The sequence below is a fragment of the Callithrix jacchus genome, chromosome 3 (genome assembly GCF_049354715.1).
Source record: "Callithrix jacchus isolate 240 chromosome 3, calJac240_pri, whole genome shotgun sequence".
NCBI lineage: Eukaryota > Metazoa > Chordata > Mammalia > Primates > Cebidae > Callithrix > Callithrix jacchus.
This window is the reverse complement of record NC_133504.1, coordinates 122331304-122357126: the sequence shown is the minus strand read 5'-3', so window position 1 is coordinate 122357126 and position 25823 is coordinate 122331304. Positions and strand designations below refer to the sequence as shown.

At 35.5% G+C, this 25823-nt stretch overlaps 1 protein-coding gene across 12 annotated transcripts in view; it reads left to right on the top strand.

Moving 5' to 3' along the window:
- USO1 (USO1 vesicle transport factor) overlaps positions 1 to 24907 on the top strand; it is an 86605-nt gene extending 61698 nt beyond the window's left edge. For 6 of the 12 annotated variants that reach the window (XM_078367061.1, XM_008993166.5, XM_078367062.1 and 3 more), the window contains 15 exons: positions 1329 to 1417; positions 1848 to 2002; positions 4693 to 4904; positions 6336 to 6356; positions 10823 to 10933; positions 11550 to 11668; positions 12094 to 12275; positions 12551 to 12672; positions 14976 to 15114; positions 15945 to 16108; positions 17002 to 17088; positions 19751 to 19849; positions 21243 to 21350; positions 22867 to 23082; positions 23903 to 24907. In XM_078367061.1, coding sequence (XP_078223187.1) covers positions 1329 to 1417; positions 1848 to 2002; positions 4693 to 4904; positions 6336 to 6356; positions 10823 to 10933; positions 11550 to 11668; positions 12094 to 12275; positions 12551 to 12672; positions 14976 to 15114; positions 15945 to 16108; positions 17002 to 17088; positions 19751 to 19849; positions 21243 to 21350; positions 22867 to 23082; positions 23903 to 23992 — 1914 coding nt within the window. In that variant the 3' untranslated portion in view covers positions 23993 to 24907. The remainder of the gene's footprint in view (positions 1 to 1328; positions 1418 to 1847; positions 2003 to 4692; positions 4905 to 6335; positions 6357 to 10822; positions 10934 to 11549; positions 11669 to 12093; positions 12276 to 12550; positions 12673 to 14975; positions 15115 to 15944; positions 16109 to 17001; positions 17089 to 19750; positions 19850 to 21242; positions 21351 to 22866; positions 23083 to 23902) is intronic. The other 6 variants (XM_078367065.1, XM_003732483.6, XM_078367067.1 and 3 more) reach the window with 1 other exon arrangement.
- Positions 24908 to 25823: the final 916 nt, after the last annotated feature.

Genomic DNA, 25823 nt, shown 5'->3' with positions numbered 1-25823 from the left:
GGGGGGTTTTTTTTTTTTTTTTTTTTGAGACAGTGTTTCGCTCTTTTCACCCAGGCTGGAGTACAGTGGCATGATCTCAGCTAACTGCAACCTCTGCCTTCCGAGTTTGAGGAATTCTCCTGCCTCAGTCTCCCAAGTAGATGGGATTACAGGAGTCTGCCACCAGGCCTATCTAATTTTTTGTATTTTTATTAGAGATGAGGTTCCACCACATTGGCCAGGTGGCCTCGAACTCCTGACCTCAGGTGGTCTGCCTGCCTCAGCCTCCCAGAGTGCTGGGATTACAGGTGTGAGCCACTGCATCCTGCCATTATTTTTTTTAATTAAAAAAAAAAAAAAAAAAAAACAGTAAATGACAAGATAATTTTTTTTATTTTTAGCTCTTTCATATCTGAAAAATGTCATTTTTCTACTTTCAGACTTTTATGTTTGGCTAGATATGGAACTCAGGGTTGGAAATCACCAACACTCAGGTTTTAGAACATCATTCCAGTGTTGTTGTTTAGGAAGTTTGAAGCCATTATAATTCTGCTCTTTTTTTTGTTTTGTAATCTTTTTCTCTAGAAACTTTAGAGATGGTTTTCTGAAATTTACTGATGATGTGCTTTCCTGTGGACCTTTTCCCCACTCCCTTGTTCCCCAGTTATTTTTATAATTCACTGGGCACTTTCAGCTAGAAACACACATCCTTCAGTTCTGAGGATGTTTTTCACATTCTTTGATAGTTTTCTCTTTTCTGTGTTGTTGTTGTTGTTGTTATATTGAGACAGAGTCTCACTCTGTCACCCAGACCAGAGTGCCGTGGTGTGATCTCGGTTCACTGCAACCTCCACCTCCCGGATTCAAGCAATTCTCCTGCCTTAGCCTCCCAAATTACGGGTTACAGACACGTGCCAACACACCCAGCTAATTTTGTATTTGTAGTAGAGACAGGGTTTCACCATGTTGGCCAGGATGGTCTTGATGACCTGACCTCGTGGTCTTGCCCACCTTAGACTCCCAAAGTGCTGGGATTACAGGTGTGATCCGCCACGCCTGGCCCTTTTTCTGTTTTTATGAAAATAGGTATTTTATAGAGAATACTATTATAGTTTCTGAGATTTAAAATGCATGTCGTGTTATTTTTATTGGAGATCCATGCTTATAAGCTCTAAAATTTTATCTTCAGCAAGTGCTACAAGATTATAATGCTGTCATTGATTTTTTTTTGTTTTTGCCTAAATTTTGGCACTTTAAAAGTGGGATATGACATTTTTTTCCATTGAAAAGAGATTTTCCTACTTGACTTAATTTCTCTAAATGTTCTTTTTCTTTTCTCCCCTTAACAGACCATAAATACTGTGTCAGAAGTTATTCGAGGCTGCCAAGTAAACCAGGACTACTTTGCATCTGTAAATGCACCTTCAAACCCACCAAGGTAGAAAAAGGGAAATACTGAGATTACTCTGAGGAAGTAAAAACTTTGGGTTGTTAATGTGTTTCATATACACATTTTTTTTTTCATATACACATCTTACTCTTTTTAAAGAAGTTCAGTTGTGTGTTTTGAAACTAGAAATTATCTGATAAGATAAATAATATTTTGGTATTTTAAAAGAGTTGGTAGTCTTTGGAATTTAGATACTTAGATTCAAATGTCACATCTTCCACATCCTAGCTATATGCCTTAAGCAAGCAGTCACTTCACTTCTGTTAGCTAAAGTTTTCTGTGAAATAGAGATGGAAATACTTAATTAACTTGCTGGTATTCTGGTTATGATTCTTCAGTCAACAAAAATGACTACTTACTGACTTATATACTTGGGTTGCAATGTTTCATTTTGTTCTTTTCTTTTTAAATGCAACAGACCGGCAATTGTAGTACTTCTCATGTCCATGGTTAATGAAAGGCAGCCATTTGTTTTGCGCTGTGCTGTTCTCTATTGTTTCCAGTGTTTCTTGTATAAAAACCAAAAAGGACAAGGAGAAATCGTGTCGACACTGTTACCTTCTACCATTGATGGTAAATAATTTAGTTCTAATTTTTATTTGAAAAAGCAAATCATTGTCTTTCAGACTTTTAATTGAATCTTTGTTTGTATGTTTTAACCTAAAACACTTTGCATGCTTAGGAGAAGGGAATAAAAACAACTGAATTCTAAGGCCTGCAGGTAAATTTAGACAACAGGCTGTGGAGTCAGACTAGAGTTTGCATTGCAGAATTTTCACTTTTGCTGTATAACTTTTGCCATATAACTTTTTAACTTGAGTCTTACTGAGTTATGGGGGTATAATAATACTTATCTATATGTGGGGATAATACCCCATTAGGAACATTGTGAGGATTAATGCAGTTACGTGCATTACATTACATAAAGTACTCACTCCAAAACTTAGCATGTATAGATGCCAGTAACAGAATCTACTGTTAATTATAATTGTCATTCTAAAGATAAATTTTGCCAGGTGCTGTGGCTCATGCCTATAATCCCAGCACTGGGAGGCTAAGGTGGGCGGATCCCCTAAGGCCAGGAATTCAATACAGCCTAGCCAACATGGGGAAACCCCATTTCCACTAAAAATACAAAACTCAGCTGCACATGGTGGCAGGCACCTGTAAGGAGGCTGAGGCAGAATCGCTTGAATCCAGGAGGCAGAGGTTGCAGTGAGCTGAGATTGTGCCACTGCACTCCAGCCTAGACAACAGAGCAAGATTCTGTCTCAAAAATAAAAATATTTTTAAAAGGATGAATTTTACCATTAGATCACGTTTAACTTTTCAGTCTGTTGTTCTAGTATAGGTTAGAGCCATTACCCTTTTTATGGGTTCTTTAAATATTTCATCTTACCTAAGATAAAGTTTTAAAATATTTACCTTTGTTAACTTTAAACTTTAAGAGCAATTTTGTAAAGGTAATTGGAAACATCAATAAAAATCATTTTAATTACATACATCGAAGGTTTTTGTTAGAATTTAAGTCTGTTTAATTATATTTACTAAAAAAATTTTTTTGATAAATTTATTACCATGAAAAAATTACTGACCATTAGTGAAAATAAGACCCTGATGTAGTAGAATGATCAAAAGTTATAGTTCCTTAAGTTTGTTTTAGAAATGTTGTTTTTAATTAAGGTAATAATTTTTTAGAATGTTACCATCATCAGTTTGATGCCTAAAGTATTATAATACGAGTATCCCAAATCTGAAATCTGAAATGCTTTTTTTTTTTAACATTCCTTCAAACATTTAACTTTTGTGTTTCAAACAATCTAATTGCACTCATTTAGTAATTTTAAAATGTACACATAAGCCAGGTGTGGTGGCTTACACCTGTAATTCCAGCACTTTGAGAGGCCAAGGCAGGCAGATCGCTTGAGTCTAGGAGTTCAAGACCAGCCTGGCCAACATGGTGAACCCCACCTCTACTAAAAATAACAAAAATTAGCCAGGAGTGGTGGCAGGTGCCTGTAATCCCAACTACTCAGGAGACTAAGGTAGGAGAATTGCTTTAATTCGGGAGGCGGAGGTTGCAGTGAACCGAGATCATGCACTCCAGCCTGGGCAACAAGAGCGAGGGTCCGTCTTACAAAAAAAAATTTAGCCAGGCATAGTGGCATACGCCAGTAGTCCTAGCTACATGGGAGGCAGAGGTGGGAGAATCACCTGAGCCTGGGAGGTCGACCAAAATCACACCACTGTACTCTAGCCTGGGCAACCAGAGTGAGACTCCAAAAAAATAAATAAATAAAATATACACATATTTTTTATTAGAGTCATCCTGTTGTGCAGTCAAGTGGTATGTCTTATTCATTCTTTCTAACAATATTTTTGTACTCATTATCCCCACCTTCCCCCTAACTTCCTACTACCCTTCCCTGCCTCTGATAACCATCTTTCTTATCTCTCTGTCCATGAATTCAATTGTTTTGATTTTTAGATTCCACAAATAAAGGTAAATAAATTTTACCTTCTACCATTGATGGCAAATAATTTAGTTCTAATTTTTATTTGTTCTCACTTATTTGTGAGAACAAATGTTTGTCTTTATGTACCTGGCTTATTTCACTTATCGTAATGATCTCCAGGTTTATCTGTGTTGTTGTAAATGACTAGATCTCATTGTTTTATATGGCTGAATAGTACCCCATTGTGTGTATATGCCACATTTTCTTTCTGAAATACTTCTGGTCCTAAACCTTTTGGATAAGGATACTCGCCTGTGTTTCTTTTTCATTTTTTTTCCTTTTTTTTTTTTTTGGAGATAGGATCTCACTCTTGTCCAGGTTGGAGTGCAGTGGTGCAATCATAGGTCACTGCAGCCTCAAACTTCTGGGCTCGAGTGATCAAGGCCTTAGCCTCCCGAGTAGCTAGGACTACAGAAGTGCACCAGCAACTCCTGGGCTCAAGGGATCCTCCTACCTTGGCCTTCCAAAGTTCTAGGATTTACAGGCATGAGCCACCATTCCCAGCCTCAACTTGTATTTCTTTGTTCTGTTACTTTTCTTCCAAGATAACTTTCTCATTGTTCATTTTGCTTTGAAAAGTAGACTCTTACCATTTTGAAAGTATATTTAATACTGCTAAGTAACACATGTTTAATAATTATATTTAATGGTATTTCACACTATGTGTACAGGAAACAACAATTTATTTAAAATTTGGTTTACATCAAAATCTAATATATTTTTATTGTCTGCCTGCCATCTTTGTAGCAACAGGTAATTCAGTCTCAGCTGGTCAGTTATTATGTGGAGGATTGTTTTCTACTGATTCACTTTCAAACTGGTGTGCTGCTGTGGCCCTTGCCCATGCTTTGCAAGAAAATGCTACCCAGAAAGAACAGTTGCTTAGGGTTCAACTTGCTACAAGTATTGGCAACCCTCCAGTTTCTTTACTGCAGCAGTGCACCAATATCCTTTCACAGGTAAAGTTTTACATGAAACTTCTCTAAGGGGATAAAGTTCTGGCTATACGTTTTAATATCAGTGATAAAAGGATTTAAGGGTGTCTTTAGAAGATGCAGATGAAAATGGACAGAGAACACTAATTCTGCTTATTAAGTCATTGTAACCAGAAACAGTTTTGTGGAGAAAAAGCAATAAGTACTCTTGTAGGGATAGTTTTGCCAAATAGTTATAAGGTCCGCATCATGATAAAAATACAGGGTTTGGTCTTATTTTTAAATTATCTACGGTGTTCTTTGCATGTAATTTTCTCTTTCTTCTCAGTAACTGAATTCAAGTTAGTTTATGGGAAGAAATAGAGTAATGTAGTACATAGCTGTGTATTTCCCTCTTTCTCTTCCCAAAGCAATTGATCATCTAGAAACAATGGAATAGTGGTCCATTGTACATATAGTTATACAGTATATCCCTTAATGTTTGTAAGTTCTTAAATCCTCAAGTCCCAGTGCATATAATTTACCTAGTAAGATGCAGGAAAACATAACAAAAAGTTTTGCGTGTCTTGGACTCTTAATGAGAACAACAAAGCTTTATTGAAGAGTAGGTGCTAGGCATTTAGAAATGTTGCTTTACTATTACATGATTTGCCCACATGTACCCACCTTGCTATTGAACAGTTCAAGTTCATGCTTTAGCAAAAGTATAAAATTACTGACATTTAGAGTCAGGGAGAGTAAAAATGTAGCTATATCTATAATTGTTCTGTATATTGCTTTAGCAATAGAGTTATCCTACCCACTCCCCATAATAATGTGGCTGTGTCCTTCTTTAGTTTTTAATTCTTTCACACTCGTTGAATTTTTCCTCATTTTGAGCTTTTAAAGAAACAGTGCCATCCATGGAAATCATAAATGAAAGCTTAAAAAGTAACTGTAGTGAAAAGGAAGTTAAAATTTAAAACTGGTTTACTTTAATTGAAAGCTTACTTTGTCTTTATCACTTATGTCTTAGAGATTTAAAAAACTACCCCAAATTTTATTTCTTTACCTATTTATTACTTGGCATTCTCACGTTACTATCTGTTAAAAACAGTTTTTTTAAAAAGCCAAATAGTAATTAACTGTCTCATCATCATCATCACCACAGACTTCACTTTAACATTGAAATTACAATGAATGCATGATAAGAAGTACTAAAGATAGTGGTGTCTTCCCCATTTTTAAGTAATCATAGTGCTATAAAATTATCCTTTCTCTTCTAAAATATATATCCTTTAAATGTGTCCTCTAACTTTTTATTGTATAAAAGAAGTATCATTAGAACTATCCTGTCCCAAATGATTGGCTTGAGTCTATAGAGAGACTATGAAAAAGTACTTGAGGGATTTTTCCAGATTTAGACTTTTCTAAAGTAGTAATATGTATGAATAATTTGTAATATATAATTTGCAGGGTGATAAGATCGACAGACGGGTATGTATCACTTGATTAAGCTTAGGCATTTTACTCTTACAGCAAAGCTTTTTCTCTGTCTTGGGTTTTGCTGATTGGTTTTTTTTTTAACTGCTTGTTTGAAGTTATATTCTACTCACACTTTTGCGTGTCGCCCAATTTATCTCTATCCTAAATGGCTCTCCAGTTTTTCTCCATGGGATATTGTAGTGGTGTTACTAAACACTGTGGGAATGAAAATCTGAATCTATACTTTATGCTTCTTCTGGGGATTGCCTGCACTTTCTGGAATTCCTTGGTTTTGATTTTTTTGTGTTTTTTCTCCAAGCTTGCCTATTTATTTTCTCTGAAGCCATTTCAAAGGAACTAGAATTTAGGGTTAAGAATTTTGTCTTTAGTCAATCAGCATATGAAAGAACGTGATGACTTTTGTACCAGATTATTTTAAATGTACAGTAGTAAGTATAATTTCGTAATTTAAAATATTTTAAATTAAATATGGATTATTCTGAATATAATCCATATGCTAGAACTACCATTTAAGGATTAGTTTTTGCTGTGTGCAGGCAAAGTGCTATTTTTGTTTTGTTTTGTGTGAGTGTTTGGCAGAAAAGGAGTGTACCTTAATATCTATGTGTGGGCATGGGTTTCAGTTGAATAATGTGGGTAGTAATAAATGAGGTCTTGTTATGAATTGTATCTTGGTGTATGAGCATGATTTAACACGTGTCAATAACTGACATATGTATTTTGCAGCTTTAGCCTATAGAATTTATAAATATACATATCAGTCATTTAAAAGGGATTTTTTTTTTAGGTATTAATTTATATGCAATAAAATGCACAGACCTTCTGTGTTTCATGTGATGATTTTTGGTGTTTGAGTGCATCTCTGTAACCACCACCCAAAACAAGATATAGAACATTTTCATAATCCCAGAAAGTTCCATCATGCCCTTTTCTGTTTTGTTTTGTTTTGTTTTGTTTTTGAGCCGGAGTCTCACTTTTGTTGCCTGAGCTGCAGTGCAATGGCACAATCTCAGCTCACTGCAACCTCTGCCTTTCTAGTTCAAGCGATTCTCCTGCCTCAGCCTCCCAAGTAGCTGGGATTACAGGAGTCCACCACCATACCTGGCTAATTTTTGTATTTTTAGTAGAAACAGCGTTTCACCATGTTGGCCAGGCTGGTATCAAACTCCTACTTCAGGTGATCCATCCACCTTGGCCTCCCAAAGTGCTGGGATTACAGGCATGAGCCACCACACCCAGCCCTCAGCTTCAAATATTTTGTTTGTAGTTCTCTTTTATCCTGTAAAATTTGTGGTTTCTAATTACCCCTCAGAATGTTCTCAAATTACAATTTTAGCCTCCGTTTGTTTTTTTCAAATCTCCTCAATGGTTCACACAATCTAGGGGCTCTGGAAAGAATTGAGTACTTTTTAAAAATTCATATCCTCCACCCATTTTATATTAAAGTACTTACCTCTTGTTTTTAATAGAAGTTATAGATTTTTTTTTTCTGGTATGTAATATATCTTTTGACCTTGGTGTTTTGTTTTGAATTTTTTTATCAGACTTATCTTTTATGGTTTCTGCATTTTAAGTCATACTTAGAAAGGCCTTTTTGTGTTCAGATTTTAAAGAATTTACTAGGCCAGGCATGGTAGCTCACACCTGTAATATTAGCACTTTGGAAGCTGAAGCATCGCTTGAGCCCGGGAGTTTAAGGCTTCAGTCAGCCATGATTGCTGCACTCCAGCCTGGTAGACAGAGCGAGACCCAGTCCCTACTCCCCTCAAAAAAGATTCTAAGGAATTTATGCCTCTATTTTCATCTTATACCTTCTCTTTTGTTTTGTTTTGGTTTTTGCATTTAATTCTTGTTCTGTTTTTCTCAGCAAACTACATGAGATACAGATCCACTGATCTTTTTCTAGAGAGCTATCTAGTTGTCCCCAAATCTTTTAAGTCTGTAACTCACTGATGGTTATATGCTACGTTTTTCATACGCTAAATTCTCATTTGTATATGGACCCATTTTTCTGGATTTTTGTATTCTGTCTCTTGATTGCTGCCTGTTCATAATCTAGTGTTCTCTATTTTTCTTTTTTTCTTTTTAACAGTATCTCTTATCTCACTTTTTTCATATGATCTTCAGAATCAGTTTGTTTGTTCCACTAGCAAAAAAGAAAAGAAAACTCATAGTAACTTTTATTTGACACGTTAATCTTGTTCATTTATTTATTTTTAATTTAACTTTTTTTTTTTTTTTGAGATAGTGTCTCAGTCTGTTGCCCAGGCTGGAGTGCAGTGGTGTGATCTCTGCTCACTGCAACCTCCACCTTCCAGGTTCAAGCAATTCTTCTGCCTCAGACTCCCAAGTAGCTGGGACTATAGGCATGCTAATTTTTTGTATTTATAGTAGAAGCAGGATTTCACCATGTTAGTCAGGTTGGCCTTGAATTCTGGACCTCAGGTGATCCAACCTACCTCAGACTCCCAAAGTGCCGGAATTATCGGCACATTACTTTTATAAATTAACTTAGAATTAATATCTTTATGATGTTGATTCTCCTATCTAAGAACATGGTGGCTTTTTACTGGTTTGTGTCTGTTTTTGTGCTCTTTAGGAATGTTTTTAAATTTTTCTTGTTTAGGTTTTATACCATTTTCATTAGGTTCTCTCCTGAATACTTTATCTTTTTTGTTTCTTTAATAAATGGAGTGTTCCATTCTGTCTTCTAACTGGTGAAATTTGACTTTTCTCATCTTATTCTTCAATTAGACCCCAAAAGCCATACTTTTAGAAGATTCTGATTTAAATCCTATTCTATTTTTTTCTCATACATCAGCCAGTGATTTGATAGGATGTTCTTATATACACAATGTGTGTATATTTGGTACCTGCAAATGGTTATTCTAAATAATAATGAACTTATATATAACCAGGTAGATGAACAAAACATTTGTATTTATAACACGAGTAGTTGTAAATTTCCTATGGTACATAGTCAGTTGAGAATGACTGGTTTTTAACTTTCCAATTTACATGGATGATTTGAAGGTATATTGTGGGCATGGTCATGACATAGAGGCCAGGAAAAAGTAAAAATAATGCACCATGTAAAAACTAAATTTGCATTAGTGCTTACTTGGCAAATCATTTGAAGAAGTCCTGTTTGAACTTAATTCAATATTAAATATAACTAAAAATAAATTATACAAGAGTCAAGATCTTGGCATCAAGGTTTGTGAAATTAGAACAGTCTGGGTGGTAGAAATCTTTCAGAACACAGTGATGGTTACTTTAAATTTATTCCTTGTCTAGATCTTTGAATTATATTTTGTACATTTTATGAGAATTGCCTCAAAGTGATACATTACTATTCTGATTTTCATTATTTTATTTCTTTTTTTGAGACAGATTCTCACTCTGTCACCAGGCTATAGTGCAGTGCTGTGATCTCAGCTCATTGCAACCTCCAACTGCCAGGTTCAAGTGATTCTTCGGCCTCAGCCTCCCAAGTAGCTGGGATTAAAGGCACATGCCACCATGCCCAGCTAATCTTTTGTATTTTTAATAGAGATGGGGTTTCACTATGTTGGCCAGGAAAGTCTCGATTTCCTGACCTCGTGATCCACCTGCCTCAGCCTCTCAAAGGGCTGGGATTATAGATATGAGCCACTGCTCCCAGTCGCATTATTTTATTTCAAAGAAGTATTTTTTTTTTTAATACAGGTTATAAGAATATAAATATTCGCACTATCAATATTAGGAACTAAAAGAATATTCTACCTAGGAGATGTAAATGTATTGTATTGAAATTTTGAAAACGAATTTTGCTGGATATGCTAATTTTCAGTATTAACTATACTTGGCAGCAGTAGTTAGTGGTTTGGGGCACTTAGCTAATTTAAATCTTCCTCTTGATTATGTTTGTGATTGCTCATTATCTTGTGTGTTATCACTGAATTTGTATGTGGTTTATTTATTGTTAGAGAATATATTCTCTCACAGAATTTGACTAAATGATTCAGGGGATTTTTTTCTTGTTTTTTTTTTTTTTTAAGGAAGTAGAATTTTCCTTTTATCAGGAACTTGTTTTCAAACTTCTAACTGAAATATCATAAATTTGCCTGGCAAATATGTTGTAAAGTGTCTTGAGATTAATAGATTATTTTAAAGCCTGCACACTATAATTTTTTTTCCTTAGCAGACAAGGTTTTTATACAGTGATATTTTAAATAACCCAGTATATGCCTCTGAACATGAATCAATTCTAATTTCTGCACTGTGCATTTTAGGAAGTACAGTCTTGGTGCATACAAGAATTCGTTCTCTTGTTCAGTTTTTACAACTGGATGTCTGGCTCATCTCTTATAAGACGTTAAAGTACTTTTTCTGCAAATGGAAGGAATCTTAGGGCAATACTAAGTTTGAAAAACGTACACTAAATGAAAAGATTTCTACCAACTTATTTGTTTCAGGGAAGCAAAATACAGACAAGAGTTGGATTGTTAATGTTGCTTTGTACCTGGCTAAGCAATTGTCCCATTGCAGTAACACATTTTCTTCACAATTCAGCCAATGTTCCATTTGTATCCTTTATGATTTAGTAATGTACATGTAAGTCTTTATATCTTTTTTAGTTTTCCTTCTCAATTAGAAGTAGCTCTATGCCCAAAATATTTGAATTCTGTACTATCTTATCTGCATTGCAATTTTTTAAACTGTTAAGGTTATAATGATGCCTGCTTAATGTGTGTGTATGTGCAATTTGTTTTATGCTGGCTTGGAATATATATGGATTTTTTTTTTTTTTTTGAGACAGAGTCTCTATCTGTTGCCCAGGCTAGAGTGCAGTAGTGCAATCTCGGCTCACTGCAAACTCCACCTCCCAGGTTCAAGCGACTCTCCTGCCTCAGCCTCCTGAGTAGCTGGGATTACAGGCGCCCGCCACTAATAATTTTTGTGTTATTAGTTGAGACGGGGTTTCATCATGTTGGCCAGGCTGGTCTCAAACTCCTGACCTCAGGTGATCCACCTGCCTCAGCCTTCCAAAGTGCTAGGATTACAGGCGTGAACCACTTCGTCTAGCCTATACATAGAATTTCTTATGGGAACTCCCTATATGAAGTATTAATATATGTCAAATTCAAATTGCAAAATATTCTGGATAGTATGAATCCTTAGCCTCCTTAACAAAGATTTCAGCTTACAGGACAAATTGCAGAAAATCTTGGAGAAGAAGAACAGTTGGTCCAAGGCTTATGTGCCCTTTTGTTGGGCATTTCGATTTACTTCAATGATAACTCACTTGAGAGCTACATGAAGTAAGTAAGGGGAAGATGAGTATTGGCATCAAGAGATAATGATGCAGCTGGGCGCGGTGGCTCACACCTATAATCCCAGCACTTTGGGAGGCCAAGGCGGGTGGATCATGAGGTCAAGAGATCGAGACCATCCTGGTCAACATGGTAAATGAGGGTTAGCTGGGCACGGTGGCACGCGCCTGTAGTCCCAGCTACTCAGGAGGCTGAGGCAGGAGAATTGCTTGAACCCAGGAGGCGGAGGTTGCGGTGAGCCGAGATCGCACCATTGCACTCCAGCCTGGGTAACAAGAGCAAAACTCCGTCTCAAAAGAAAAAAAAAAAAGAGATAATGATGCATTTTTTATACCAAAGTATTATGTAGACCAAACTTTAATGTTTCGTTTTTATTTATTTTTTTAAGCATCTCAATATATTTATCTCCATAGAGAGAAACTAAAACAACTAATAGAAAAGAGGATTGGCAAAGAGAATTTCATAGAGAAACTAGGATTTATTAGCAAACATGAGTTATATTCCAGAGCGTCTCAGAAACCCCAGCCAAACTTTCCCAGTCCAGAATACATGATATTTGATCATGAGTTTACAAAGCTGGTAAAGGAACTTGAAGGTAAGACTGAATATTTATATTGATATATGATGGAAAGTAATTATGTTTACATTGTACATGTATATTCTGGATACATGCAGGTTATATGAGAACTCTGAAGGTGTATTTTTTCCCTAGCTCTTGATCTATAGCTCATTGAAGGACATATGGCTTTCAGTAATATTGAGATTATTTCTTACTATCATGGAGTTAGGTTATATGTTTTTACTAAGTCTTAATAGTAAGTTAGTATTTAAAATGTTTAAAATAAATTTTGACTAAGCTTTCTTTTACAGGTGTTATAACTAAGGCTATTTATAAGTCCAGTGAAGAAGACAAAAAAGAAGAGGAGGTGAAGAAAACATTAGAACAGCATGACAATATTGTGACTCACTACAAAAATATGATTCGAGAGCAAGTAAGTACTAATGAATTGTATATACCCTCTGATTACCAATGGGCACTTTGTGCTTTAAGGAAGAATGTTTTCTGGCATTTCAAATGAAAGAGGATATAGAAAGCAAAACTCATTATTTTTTTAAGTATCTAAGTATTCATCAAACAGAGTGCTTAATGTGTTCTAAGCACCATGCAGCTGATTTATTAGATAATGATGAGTGGATAAAGATGAAACTATTTGCAGAATCATCAGTTGACATTTTCTTTCCAGAATACCAGTGAACTTTCATTCCTTGAGTTGTGTTGAGTACCCTAAGCCTTTCATTACATTCCTTCAAAATGTTTTCTTTACTTTTGCTCTCACTTAATTTCTTATGGTATTTACCGTGATTCTTGAAAATGCTGAAAAATAAGGTTATTAATGTTGTTAAAATTCCAGTGTCATAAAAAAATACAATAGTGGCAGACCCTGTGGGACAGATTCATTCCTTTCTCTCTACTGCTTTCCACACCTGCCTGCTAATTGTGCACAGTTTATGGCAGGTGTGACAATATAGAACCCTTTAAATTGATAACTGTCCATATCTTATTTTCTTCCGCACAATCTGTATTACTGAGATTAGTGTTTTTTGTTTTTTTGTTTTTTTGACAGAGTCTTTTGTGAGGTTTAAAAGTTTCAAAAAAAAACCAGGCATGGTGGTTCACGCCTGTAACCCTAGCACTTTGGGAGGCCGAGGTGCGTGGATCACCCGAGGTCAGGAGTTCAAAACCAGCCTGGCCATCATGGTGAAACCCCATCTTTGTAATAAAAAATAAAATAAAATATATAATTTTTTAAAAAGTTTCAAAAAAAAATAGTCTTGATTTTGTCACCCAGGCTGGAGTGCAGTGGCATAATTTCAACTCACTGCAACTTCCGCCTCCCAGGTTCAAGCAATTCTTGTACTTCACTTCCCAAGTAGCTAGGATTATGGGTGTGTGCCACCACACTGGCTAATTTTTATATTTTTAGTAGAGATGAGGTTTCACCATGTTGGCTGGTCTCGGTTTCCTGACCTTAAGTGGTCCTCCTACCTCAGCCTTCCGAAGTGCTGAGATTACAGGAGTGAGCCACTGCGCCCAGCCTACTGAGATTAAAATTTTAAAAAAGAATGAAAACATTGTGGCATATTTAGCATTAATTCTAATCTTTTCATTTTATAAGTAAATCAATAAATTATAATCTTAGGTTGGTAAAATCTAAATCATCTAATTACCCATGGTTATTAAGATTTCAGCTATATCTGGGTACATATATGGAGACATTTCCAGTTGGTAAAATGTATAGTATCTTTGGAACAGTGGAGAAACAAATAATTGGAGTGTGATGTAGAGTCTGTACTTGGGGCTACAAATACAGTTGATTTGGCAAAAGAAAAAAAAAAAAAGAGTGATTTGACACAGTTACTCTAATGACTTTTCTTTATAAATGTTTATTTTAAATATTCTCATCATTTAAAAAGCTATTTGGCATTAGGCCACAAGCATCTAGAGCTATAAAATGTTTATATCCTTTGAATGACATTTGATAATTCATCCTAAGGAAATAGTTCAAAATTCAGGAAAACAATTATATGGACTAAAATATTTATTGTTATGAAATTTGTCACTTTAGCTCAAAAACATTGAATATAAATTGTATTGCATTTACTTAATCAGATAGGATTAAAAATTATGGTTTGAAACTATGTAGCAATATGGGGAAATTATGATAGAATGGTAAGTAAATTAAAGGCTACAGAATTATATTTGGACCAATTATGGCAAATTTTAAAAACATGGATTGGGACCAAATTAGAAGAAAATAAAGAAATACATCAAATTCCAACTATAGTTCTATTATGATGGTAAGAGTTAGAAGCTCTTTTTTCAATTTTTTATATTTTCTCATTGTCTTTAAATATTAAAAATATATAGATGCATATGTATACATACATAAACTAAATTTCTTACATAGTTTGATGTAAATTTTTAAATGGTTTCATGACCATAAAATGGAGTTTTTCATTTTATTCTCACTATAATTGCAGCAAGATTGCAGGCTGTGTCAGGGTGTTTATTAGTGGAGCCTTCCTTGAAATCTGGTAGTTCTGCTGCACTGCATGTTAATTGGTCTTGATGGATATATTAACACACCAAGGTGCTTAATTATTGAATGATTTTGGAAGTGTTGAGTACTTTAACATACTGTCCCAAAAACGACCTCTAATTTAAAAAATTTGTTCACCTTTTTAATGCTAACTAATATGAATTTAAAACACATGAATTATGTTTGTTTCACAGGATCTGCAACTTGAGGAATTAAGACAGCAGGTTTCTACATTAAAATGTCAAAATGAACAGCTCCAGACGGCAGTCACACAGCAAGTATCTCAGATCCAGCAGCACAAGGACCAGTATAATCTTCTTAAAATACAGTTAGGTAAGTATAACTGGGCCATCACTATGGTAGCACCCAGGTCATTCTTTCCTCAAGAGCTAGACCAAGTAAGATTCTTTTTGTGGACTAGTATTTTTCTAACCTTAATCATGGTGACAAAAATGTAAATCAGAGTTTAAAGCAAAATACTATGATAGTTAAGAGTAGTTAAGACTGGACCTTTAGAGACTGAAGTCTAAGCTTCTTGCTACCTGTTTATCTGGCCCATTGATTTTCAACCCTGGCTGCATGTTAGAATCTCCTGAGATGCTTTTTTAAAAAAAATACCAATGCTGATACCACAATAGTGTTTCTGATTTAATTAATCTGGGATTAGGTACAGGAATCAGTAACTATTACAGGCCCATCAGGTGAGTTTGTTATAGTTTCCTCTTCTGCAAAATGAAGATGGTAATAACATTTGAGAGCTAAATGAAATAATAAATGAAAACTTTAAGTTGTGCCTGGCAAATGGCAAGTGTTCCACTGCTTGTAAGTAGTAGTTCCTCTGATGCTTGTGAAGAATTTTTAAAGGGATTTTATTTTCTTATATTCAGTTGACAGACTTGGAGTTAAAATTACTGTATTTCTTAATCATAGATCACCTGACCATACAGTTTAGTTAGGGCTGTGCTATTTTTTCTCCCAGAAATCTGGGAAATATTATCAGTTCACTATTTTTATCAATATACTATCCTGCAAAGATGAAATGTGATTGCAAAAGTGGTGCCAAAGTAATTGAATTAAGAAAATTATATATTTGAATCTTCTAGTTAAAAATTTAAAAACTTAAGTTTCCCATTGGCTTTTAAAATGTTACACCTGTCTAACAGGAAAAGACAATCAGCATCAAGGTTCTTACAGTGAGGGGGCTCAAATGAATGGCATTCAGCCAGAAGAAATTAGTAGATTGCGAGAAGAAATTGAAGAATTAAAACGTAATCGGGAACTTTTACAAAGCCAGCTGACTGAAAAGGACTCTGTGATTGAAAATTTGGTAAGTAAATATTTAAAAATTTAAAATAAGAGTTCAAGAGTGATTCTCATTATCCTGCCTATTTTTTTTCTGGAATCTCTCAAGCCAGAGTATGTTAAGGTTTTACAGGATGGGTCAGGCGCAGTGGCTCACACCTATAATCCCAGCACTTTGGGAGGCTAAGGTGGGTGGAACACTTGAGGTCAGGAGTTCGAGACTGGCCTGGCCAATATGGCAAAACCCTGTCTTTACTAAAAATACAAAAATTAGCCAGGCATCGTGGCAGGCTCCTGTAGTCCCAGCTCCTAGGGAGGCTGAGGCAGGAGAATCTCTAGAACCCAGGAGGCAGAGGTTGCAGTGAGCTGAGATCACACCATTGCACCCCAGCCTGGGTGACAGAGGGAGAGTCTGTCTCCAAAAAAAAAAAAAAAAAGAGGAGTCCACAGGATAAATTTTGGAGTCAAACTGTTTAAGCTTCAATGCTTCCTGGCTGATTGAATTTAAGCAATTTAATAAACCTCTTTAAACTTGTTTCCCAATCTATGAAATGATAGTGGTAATGTCTAGTTTATTGTTGTAAGATTTAAGTGAAATACTCTTCTAATACTCTTCTAAATACATGGCAATTATGTAATGTCTGCTTTTATGCTCTTTCTCCATATGATCGCAGGTAAATGCTTAGGTTTAATAAATTGCTTCGTAAAATACAAATAGATTTTTAGCCATGAAAAAGTTATAGACAATATGTGCTGTGTTGAAATTTTTATCTTGGACATAAAAATTAAAATGTTGATGCAAATTTTTTGGTAAGCACATATATGATATAGATTATATGTATACAGTTCTGTTTTGGTTTTTTTTCTCATCTCCTTAGACTAAATATGTTTTATAGTTTATTTCTGTGCTATTTGTAGAAATCTTCCCAAACATCTGGCACGAATGAACAGTCTTCAGCAATCGCTTCAGCTAGAGACTTTGAAGAAGTTGCAGAATTAAAACAGGTTATTTTTCACTTTGATTCGTTTCTACTTTGTCATGTTTTAATTATAATAGAATAATAGCCCTTTAGTTTCACAAATCTAGAACTGTATTATCAGATGTAAGTAAAATTTAAGTAAGACAACCATTTGAAAATCTAGAAGCTGTTTCTATTCATATGGTAATGGTACTTGGCTCTATATTGTGTTTTTAGTTTTCAGAGGTAATTTTTTTTTTTTTAATTTCAGCATCTCACCCATATTATCAGTGAACTAACAAGAAAAAATTTAAATGTATAAGTTGCAAATATGAAAATGTAAAGTCTTATGCCTAAGTTTCATATACCATGATAATTGCTTGACTCAGTGTATGGGGTTTTTAAACTGTTTTGTCTAGAAAATATTGAATTGGAAAAGAGAAAAACAAAAGGTAAACTTATGTATATCTCAATTAAATGACCCCAGCTAAAAAGCAAAATAAACTTTCTCTGCAGTGGTAATTTATAACATCTAGAAAAGCAAATTAAACTTTTTTCTACTTGCTTAATTTATAGTATTTATAAATTCCTATTAAACTAGATCATACAGATTTACCTTTATCCAATGAGAAAATTTAATGTATTGTTCAAGCAAAGAATCAAAAAAGAGAAAAAAACTATTTACACTTAAAATTAAATAATGTAGTAATTGGAAGAAAACTCTAGGAAAGTATCAGATTGCTCGTTAGTATATTATCCCCAAACAGGTTCTGGGTTTATGGTGTTTTTTTTTTTCTTTTCTCCTGTCTTTTCTTCTCTTCTTTCCCTCCTTCATTTTTTATTATAAAAGAAATGCGTACTTTTTTTTTGTTTTAAATCCAAGCAATACTAAAAAGTGACCATTTTTACTAACCTATGACTGACTGACTGACTTCTCTCTCCGCTAATCAACTGGTCCTAGCCCGCTGATATGGCTGCTTTGAAAGAGAAATGACTGAACATAGAGAAATGTTGTCTTATTTTGTTAATGTCCATATACTTCAGAGTAGATTCTAAAAATCTGACGTTTTTTGAAAAAGAATTACTTACCATTGAGGATTTTCAGGTCTCCAGTATTTGTTCACAGTGTTTTATTTGTGTGGGAAAAATATGCTGTTTTGGTTTTAAGTCTGCTTAATAAGAACTGTATCAAAATTAAAGGGAATTAAGTTACTAATGTATAGCCTCAGTTTGTAAATCCTAAGTAAAAATAAAGTAATTGTTTCCCATTGAAACCTTAATGAGATATTTTATAAAAAGAGAATTGCCATTTAATATTTTTACTTTCTCCAGTTGATTTACTTTTATAAGCTTTCGATTGTTTAAAAAAATGTATATTTTTAAGTGACAGTTTTGTTTTTTATCATATTTAGTAAAATACTATATACAGAAAACTAAATATAACTCATTTTAATAACTTTTAAAAAATTAAATTAGAAAAGCCACCAAAGTACATGATAGAAATTTTAAAGAGAACCAGAAGAAAAGAGCCTTTTACTTGCCATTGTCCCACCACTTACTCAGTGTCTTCAGACACTATCAAATGTCCTCGACCGGGATGTGGGGAGGAATTACTCCTGGCTGAGTGCCATTGTTATAATTGCCTTTCTCTTTCTGTACTCTTTTTTGGGGGGAGGAGAGGGGGAGAATTTTGGAAATTTCAGCATTAATAAAAACATTCAGTTAATACTCTGGTTTTTATTAGAGTACTACTGCTTTCATCTATGTTTGGTGGTCCCTAATCTAAAGATGGCTTGTCCCAGCCACATAATAAACCCCAAGTCTTCAGCCACGAGAGGAGAAACGGATGCCTGATCATAAGATTGAGACAGGGATCTGATGATCTATTTCTTAAATAGTCTTTTAACCCGTGCTGCCCTTTTTAACCTTATTTTTATCTGTGCTTCCAGAGGTATCTAGTGATACCAGTTCCCCAACTTTCTGGTAGTTAATGCATTCATTTTAAGTCAGGTAATAGCTTAACTTTCTCGGTGGTCATCCTAGCTTTCAGCTTTCTCAGGTGTGCTGAGTTAGTTAACACTGTTACTTGCTTTCTCAAATTCCCCAATTATATTGCTGTCTTCTCTTATTCTCTTTTATAGGTTTCTTCCTGTCTCTCTCCCATTCTTCTTTTCCTTCTTCCTTCTCCCTTCCCTTCCTCCCTTTATGATTTTTTTTACATGGGATTTCAGGAGGGAGCAGAGGTAAATGAATGTGTTGAATTTTCCGTCTTGAACCCAAAGCTCAAGAATAGTTCTTTAGAGTTAGATTTCAAAACTAGAAAGTTGTCAATCATTTTTTTAAATGTCTCCCTATAGCCGGGCGCGGTGGCTCAAGCCTGTAATCCCAGCACTTTGGGAGGCCGAGGCGGGTGGATCACCAGGTCAAGGGATCGAGACCATCCTGGTCAACACGGTGAAACCCCGTCTCTACTAAAAATACAAAAAATTAGCTGGGCATGGTGGCACGTGCCTGTAATCCCAGCTTCTCGGGAGGCTGAGGCAGGAGAATTGCCTGAATCCAGGAGGCGGAGGTTGCGGTGAGCCAAGATCGCGCCATTGCACTCCAGCCTGGGTAATGAGAGCGAGACTCTGTCTCAAAAAAATCAATCAATCAATATTTCCTTGATTAAATTATAATGTTATGACTCAACTATTTTTGTCTCTTAGGAACTGGCAACTTTAAAGTCTCAGTTAAACTCACAATCTGTGGAAATCACCAAACTACAGACAGAAAAGCAGGAACTCTTACAGAAAACAGAAGCATTTGTAAGTTTTCTCTTTTTTCCTTCTGGAAGACAGTAAACACAAGGTTGATGTATTATTTCTTAGCCCCAGTGAAAGTAAACAGATTCATCAGATAGCACCTTCTCTTTACTTACTAGCTGGTGTTCTACTAACATAGGCTTCTTGTCCATGGTGGCAGTCATTTTATAGTCAGACTCACCAGATTAGTTTATTCAATTACTTAATAGTTTATTTTGCTGGTATTACATTGTATTTCTGTCCCTTCAGTTCAAGCTGGCAGCTTTTCTGCTATCATAAAATTATCAAAAACCCTTGTTGTTTTCTCCCGAGCATGCTTTCTCATACTTTTGCAATATAGGTAGACTGAGAATTTTCCAAATCTTCTAATTCTGATTCTTTTCTGCTTAGCAATTCCTTCTTCAATCTATCTGTCTTCTCTCACATTTTACTTTAAGCAACAAGCAGAAACCAGGCCACACTCCACCACTTTATTTAGAAACCTCCAAGTTCTAAATATCCAAGTTCATCATTTACAAGTTCTGCTTTCCACAAAACACTGCAACACTATTTGGCCAAGTTATTTGCCACTTTATAACAAGGATTGCCTTTCCTCTAGTTCCCAGTAACGTAGTCCTAGTTTTCATCTGAGACCTCACCAAAATCAAACATTCATATTTCTGCCACCATTCTTCTCACTATGGCCATGAAGCTTCTCTGTAACTCCACTCTTTTCTTTCTGAGCTCTCACCGGAATCACTTCATGTCCATATCTCTACCAACAGTCTCTTCAAGGTAATGCAGACTTTTTCTACCATGCACCTCAAAACTGTTCCAGTCTCTACCCAGTTTTTTTATTACACAGTTCAAAAGCTACTTCCACTGTTTTAGATATTTATTGTGTCAACACCCCACTTTCTAGTGTTTTTTTAAAAAAGGCAAGGAAAGACAGAAAAACTGTTACTCAGGAGTGCTCCTCTACCACTTAAGAAAAGATTTGCATTTCACTAATAGTGACATTTGGCTCAATTTATCTACCTGTCTATCTAGGATGATAGTATGGACTTAACTTATAGGAAATCTATGAAGAAAGGTCTTTGAAAAATAATCTGTGTTTATTAAATGCTGTGTTACAGTTACATTCCAGCTGCCTTGCCAATTACTTTTCTGGGCTTACTTACCTTGAGACACCTTTGCCCTGCCTTCCTCATACTCTTATGAGATTTGATGCTCTTCCATGTAGGTACAGCTCATCTGACAGTGGAGAGCACTTTGTTGCACGTAAATGTTTAAGGAATTATATTCTCTGTTACTGAAAGCAGAATCTCAAAATGGCAAGAAAATAACCACTTTGGGAGTTCGTATTGATTGTAATGTTTAAGAAGCATCTTTTTTTTCCCCCAATTTCTAATTTCAGGCAAAATCAGCTGAGGTACAAGGAGAGAGCGAGACTGTAATAGCCACCAAAACTACTGATGTAGAAGGAAGACTGTCAGCATTATTACAAGAGACTAAAGAGTTGAAGGTTGGTTTTGGGTGCAGCTTTTATTTATTGCATATAACATGAAATGAACTCCAGGGAATTTTATGTATCTTTCAAATTCTTAGATTTATGAAGAAAGCTAAGGATGTATAATTTTATCTCACAACATTTTCTCTCCTACATTGATGATTTAACACGGCAAAAATGAAGTTTTTTGTTTTTGTTTTTGAGACAGAGGCTTGCTCAGTCATCAGGCTGGAGTGCAGTGGCACGATCACAGCTCACTGCAACCTCCACCTCCCGTGTTCAAGTGATTCTCTGCCTCAGCCTTCTCAGTATCTGGGACTACAGGTGTGCACCACCACACCCACATAATTTTTGTATTTTCAGTAGAGATAGGGTTTCACCATGTTGGCCAGGATGGTCTCGATCTCTTGACCTTATGATCTGCCCACCTTGGCCTCCCAAAGTGCTGGGATTACAGGCGTAAGCCACCACACCTGGCCACAAATGAAGTTTTTAAAATACTGTTTCAAATAATACTGAATATGTAAGATAAGCATGTATATGCATGTACTATAAAAGTAAAATTTGTTGAAAATATTTGTGTTTTATTTTATTTTATTTTATTTATTTTTGAGAAGAGTCTCGCTCTTGTCGCCCAGGCTGGAGTGCAATGGAGCGATCTTGGCTCACTGCAACCTCAGCCTCCTGAGTAGCTGGGACTACAGGCGCCCACCACCATGCCTAGCTAATTTTTGTACTTTTAGTAGAGATAGGGTTTCACCATGTTGGCCAGGCTGGTCTTGAACTCAACCCTCAGATGATACCCACCTTGGCCTCCCAAAGACGTGAGCCACTGCACCTGGCCTGTGTTTTCTTTTTTAAGATCAATATCTAATCACAATAACAAAACAAGCAGTACAAATTTCGCTAATACACAAGCCGCATGTAGGCTTTCCATAAGCTGTGGAACATAGGCACGTTAAACCCTGCCAGCATATTATTGTGTGACAGAGACATCAGAATAAATAGGAAGAAAGAAATGAGATTACATTAGTGAAAATAAGGAAAATAATGTATAATTGTGCTTTTTGTGGCCAAATTATTTTATTTTTAAACCATAGATTTTATTTGAAGCTATTTTCTTTTATTTTAATTGTATGCTTGAAGTTGGGATAAAAAATATTTTTTTAACTTGAGCTTTGAGTTCTAAAATTCTGGTGTTAATTAGACTTGTGCTGTAAAATGCTTTGTGTTTCTGTTTACTCCTTCGATTAACTGAAATTATAATGCTTTTTTTGTATCTCTAAAGGTTTTTTTGAGGAATAGCTAACTAAAACTATTTTTTGGATGTTAAACTTATTTTTTTGCAGTAACCGTTTTTGATGAACAGTCTAAAAAATTCTCATGTTACTCCTGTACCCTTAACCCCCACCCCTAAATTCTTTAGGTTGAGCAAGTACAGTGATTTGTCATAGAAAAAAACTATTTGTTAAAAACTCTAGTAAAGTGAGTGCTAATTTTAGATTCCTGCCTTTCACCTTTCTTTTCCTAGAATGAAATTAAAGCTCTGTCTGAGGAAAGAACTGCCATTAAAGAGCAGCTGGATTCATCTAATAGTACCATTGCCATTTTACAAACTGAGAAAGACAAACTAGAGTTGGAAATTACAGATTCTAAAAAAGAACAGGATGATCTCTTGGTGCTCTTGGCCGATCAAGACCAGAAAATACTGTCATTGAAGAATAAACTCAAGGATCTTGGTCATCCAGTAAGATTAAAATGTCTTCAAAAATGATTTGTATTATGTTTTAATGTAATGCATTTGAAAGATTTTTAATGTAACATGGAAAAGTTGTGCTATATTATAGGAATGGATATGTGGGTTCATGAATATGGTATCATCTACACTGTGTTCGCTGTGTTCATTGAATTTACTTAAGACACACATTAGCTTAAGTTTTCAGTACTTATAAACTATTTTCTTTTGGACCTTGAGCCTAGAAAGTGAATTTATTTGATTGTTCATGCAGTAACAAGACTGTTGTCACCCAAGTGTGTCATTATCTTTTGTCATGTTTGGTTCAGATTTGTGTGTAAAGTAGTATAGCCATTTATCAGAAAAGCTAACTGATAATATCTCATTCATATTAGAAATGACAGCCTTGGGCATTAGATCAAAGAAATCAGATGGTATATTCTACTGTAGTTACAAAATTTGTCCAGGTGCAGTACTCACACCTGTAATCCCAGCACTTTGGGAGGCTGAGACAGGCAGATTGCCTGAGATCAGGTGTTCGAGACCAGCCTGGCCAACATGGTGAAACCTTATCTCTACTAAAAATACAAAAATTAGCAGGGCTTGGTGGTGGGTACCTGTAATCCCAGCTACTCAGGAGGCTGAGGCAGGAGAATCCCTGGAACCTGGTAGGCAGAGGTTGCAGTGAGCTGAGATCATGCCATTGCACTCCAGCCTGGGCAACAAGATCAAGACTCTGTCTCAAAATAATAATAATAATAATATATATTGTTAAATGTTGAATGTGACATGAACAAATTTTCACAATATTAAATGAGTCTTTTTCCTCTAGGTTGAAGAAGAGGATGAACTTGAATCTGGAGACCAAGAGGATGAGGATGATGAAAGTGAAGATCCTGGCAAGGACCTAGATCGTATCTAGCTTTAAAATCTCTAGGAACAATAGAGATTATATCATAACTTTGAAGATGGAATCTAAACTTTGGTTTACCTCCACAGAAAATAAAAGATTTAGAAACCAAGTGGAAAACATTCACTATTAAGACTATTGATATATTTTTGTAATGTTGCCACCCATGTTGAAAACCTTAAAACTAAATTTATGTAGAACACACATCTTTTATTTAAATCTATCTTAACTGTCCCAATGTATAATTTTCAAAGAGCTTCAGACACCAAAAATATACCATTTTAAGACATGTGGTGGCAATGCTATTTGCCTTAGTTCATTGGTTGTTAACTTTTCAAAATTTGTGACTTTTAACTGCTAACACATTTGATTTAATATGTTGAATTGGAATTATTATTTCTAAATTCAGCATTTGAGTTTAGTTGATGATTTTCTTTTGAAGAAATTAGTTTATTTAAAAGCAAGATCGCCTGGCCTGGGGGTTAGTGCATATCAGCCCTCCATCTAATGTGATATCTAAGATGTGCAGTATAGAACAGTTTAGAATGAGTGCCTTGCCACCTACATATGGCTGCATTCCGTACCTCAGCGAAGAAGCCGAAGGATGCTGACACAGTGATGTGGAGGGCATTGCTGAGAAACTTTTGCAACAGTGTATTAATGTGATTGGTTTTCTTTTTGTTTTAAGCTAAACATCTAAAACAAATTTCAAGTTAACAGTTCATACAACTCAGATTTAGTATTATTGTTTATCATAAAACATATTATGTTCCTAGTTTTAAAAGTACCCAAACTATGATTTATATAATTTATTGGCATTTTTGCTGACTAGGTTTAAGTCAGATAATAGATTTTAAAAAAGCAAATGAAGCAGTGTGTCAAAATTTAATGTTTCATAATAAAAAATAGATACGTTCACTTACTTAATCCTTGGTCACAGTTCCCTTTTTTTACATCTTAAGAAAAGTATTTTCGTATATTTTTTTTAATACTTTAAGTTCTGGGGTACATGTGTAGAACGTGCAGGTTTGTTACATAGGTATACACATGCTTTGGTGGTTTGCTACATCCATTGCGCCATCATCTACATTAAGTATTTCTCCTAATGCTATCCCTCCCCTGTCCCCTCACCCCCGTAAAGTATTTTATTCTTAATAAAAGACGAGGTAAGTGAAAATGGTGAAGAGACTTCTCTTATTAGGGTATACAGCTATAACTGAATGTTAAAAACAATCTTTAAAACCAATGATTAGGATTCCCTAAATTTGGAGAGGGTTAGTTAGAGCAACTACAGAAGTAGAAGAGGTTAGAAAAGGGTTTGGATGTTTCTTTTTTTTTTTTTTTTTTTTGAGACGGAGTTTCGCTATTGTTACCCAGACTGGAGTGCAATGGCACGATCTCAGCTCACCACAACCTCCGCCTCCTGGGTTCAAGCAATTCTGCCTCAGCCTCCCGAGTAGCTGGGACTACAGGCGTGCACCACCATGCCCAGCTAATTTTTGTATTTTTAGTAGAGACGGGGTTTCACCTCATTGACCAGGATGGTCTCAATCTCTTGACCTCACGGTTCACATGGTTCACCCGCCTCGGCCTCCCAAAGTGCTGGGATTATAGGTGTGAGCCACCGTGCCCGGCCGGGTTTGGATGTTTATAAATTCAGCACTTGAGTTCTTGGCAATGGTTTCCTGTTAAAGAAGTGGGTTTACTTAAAGACAAGATAGCCTGGGCTAGAAAATAAATTTATCTGCCTTCTGGGGTCAGGAATAGGACAGAAACTTTTGAAAGAGAAGGAATATCACTGTCTTGATGAAGGAGGCAACTGTGTGTTACAGAGCGCTCATGA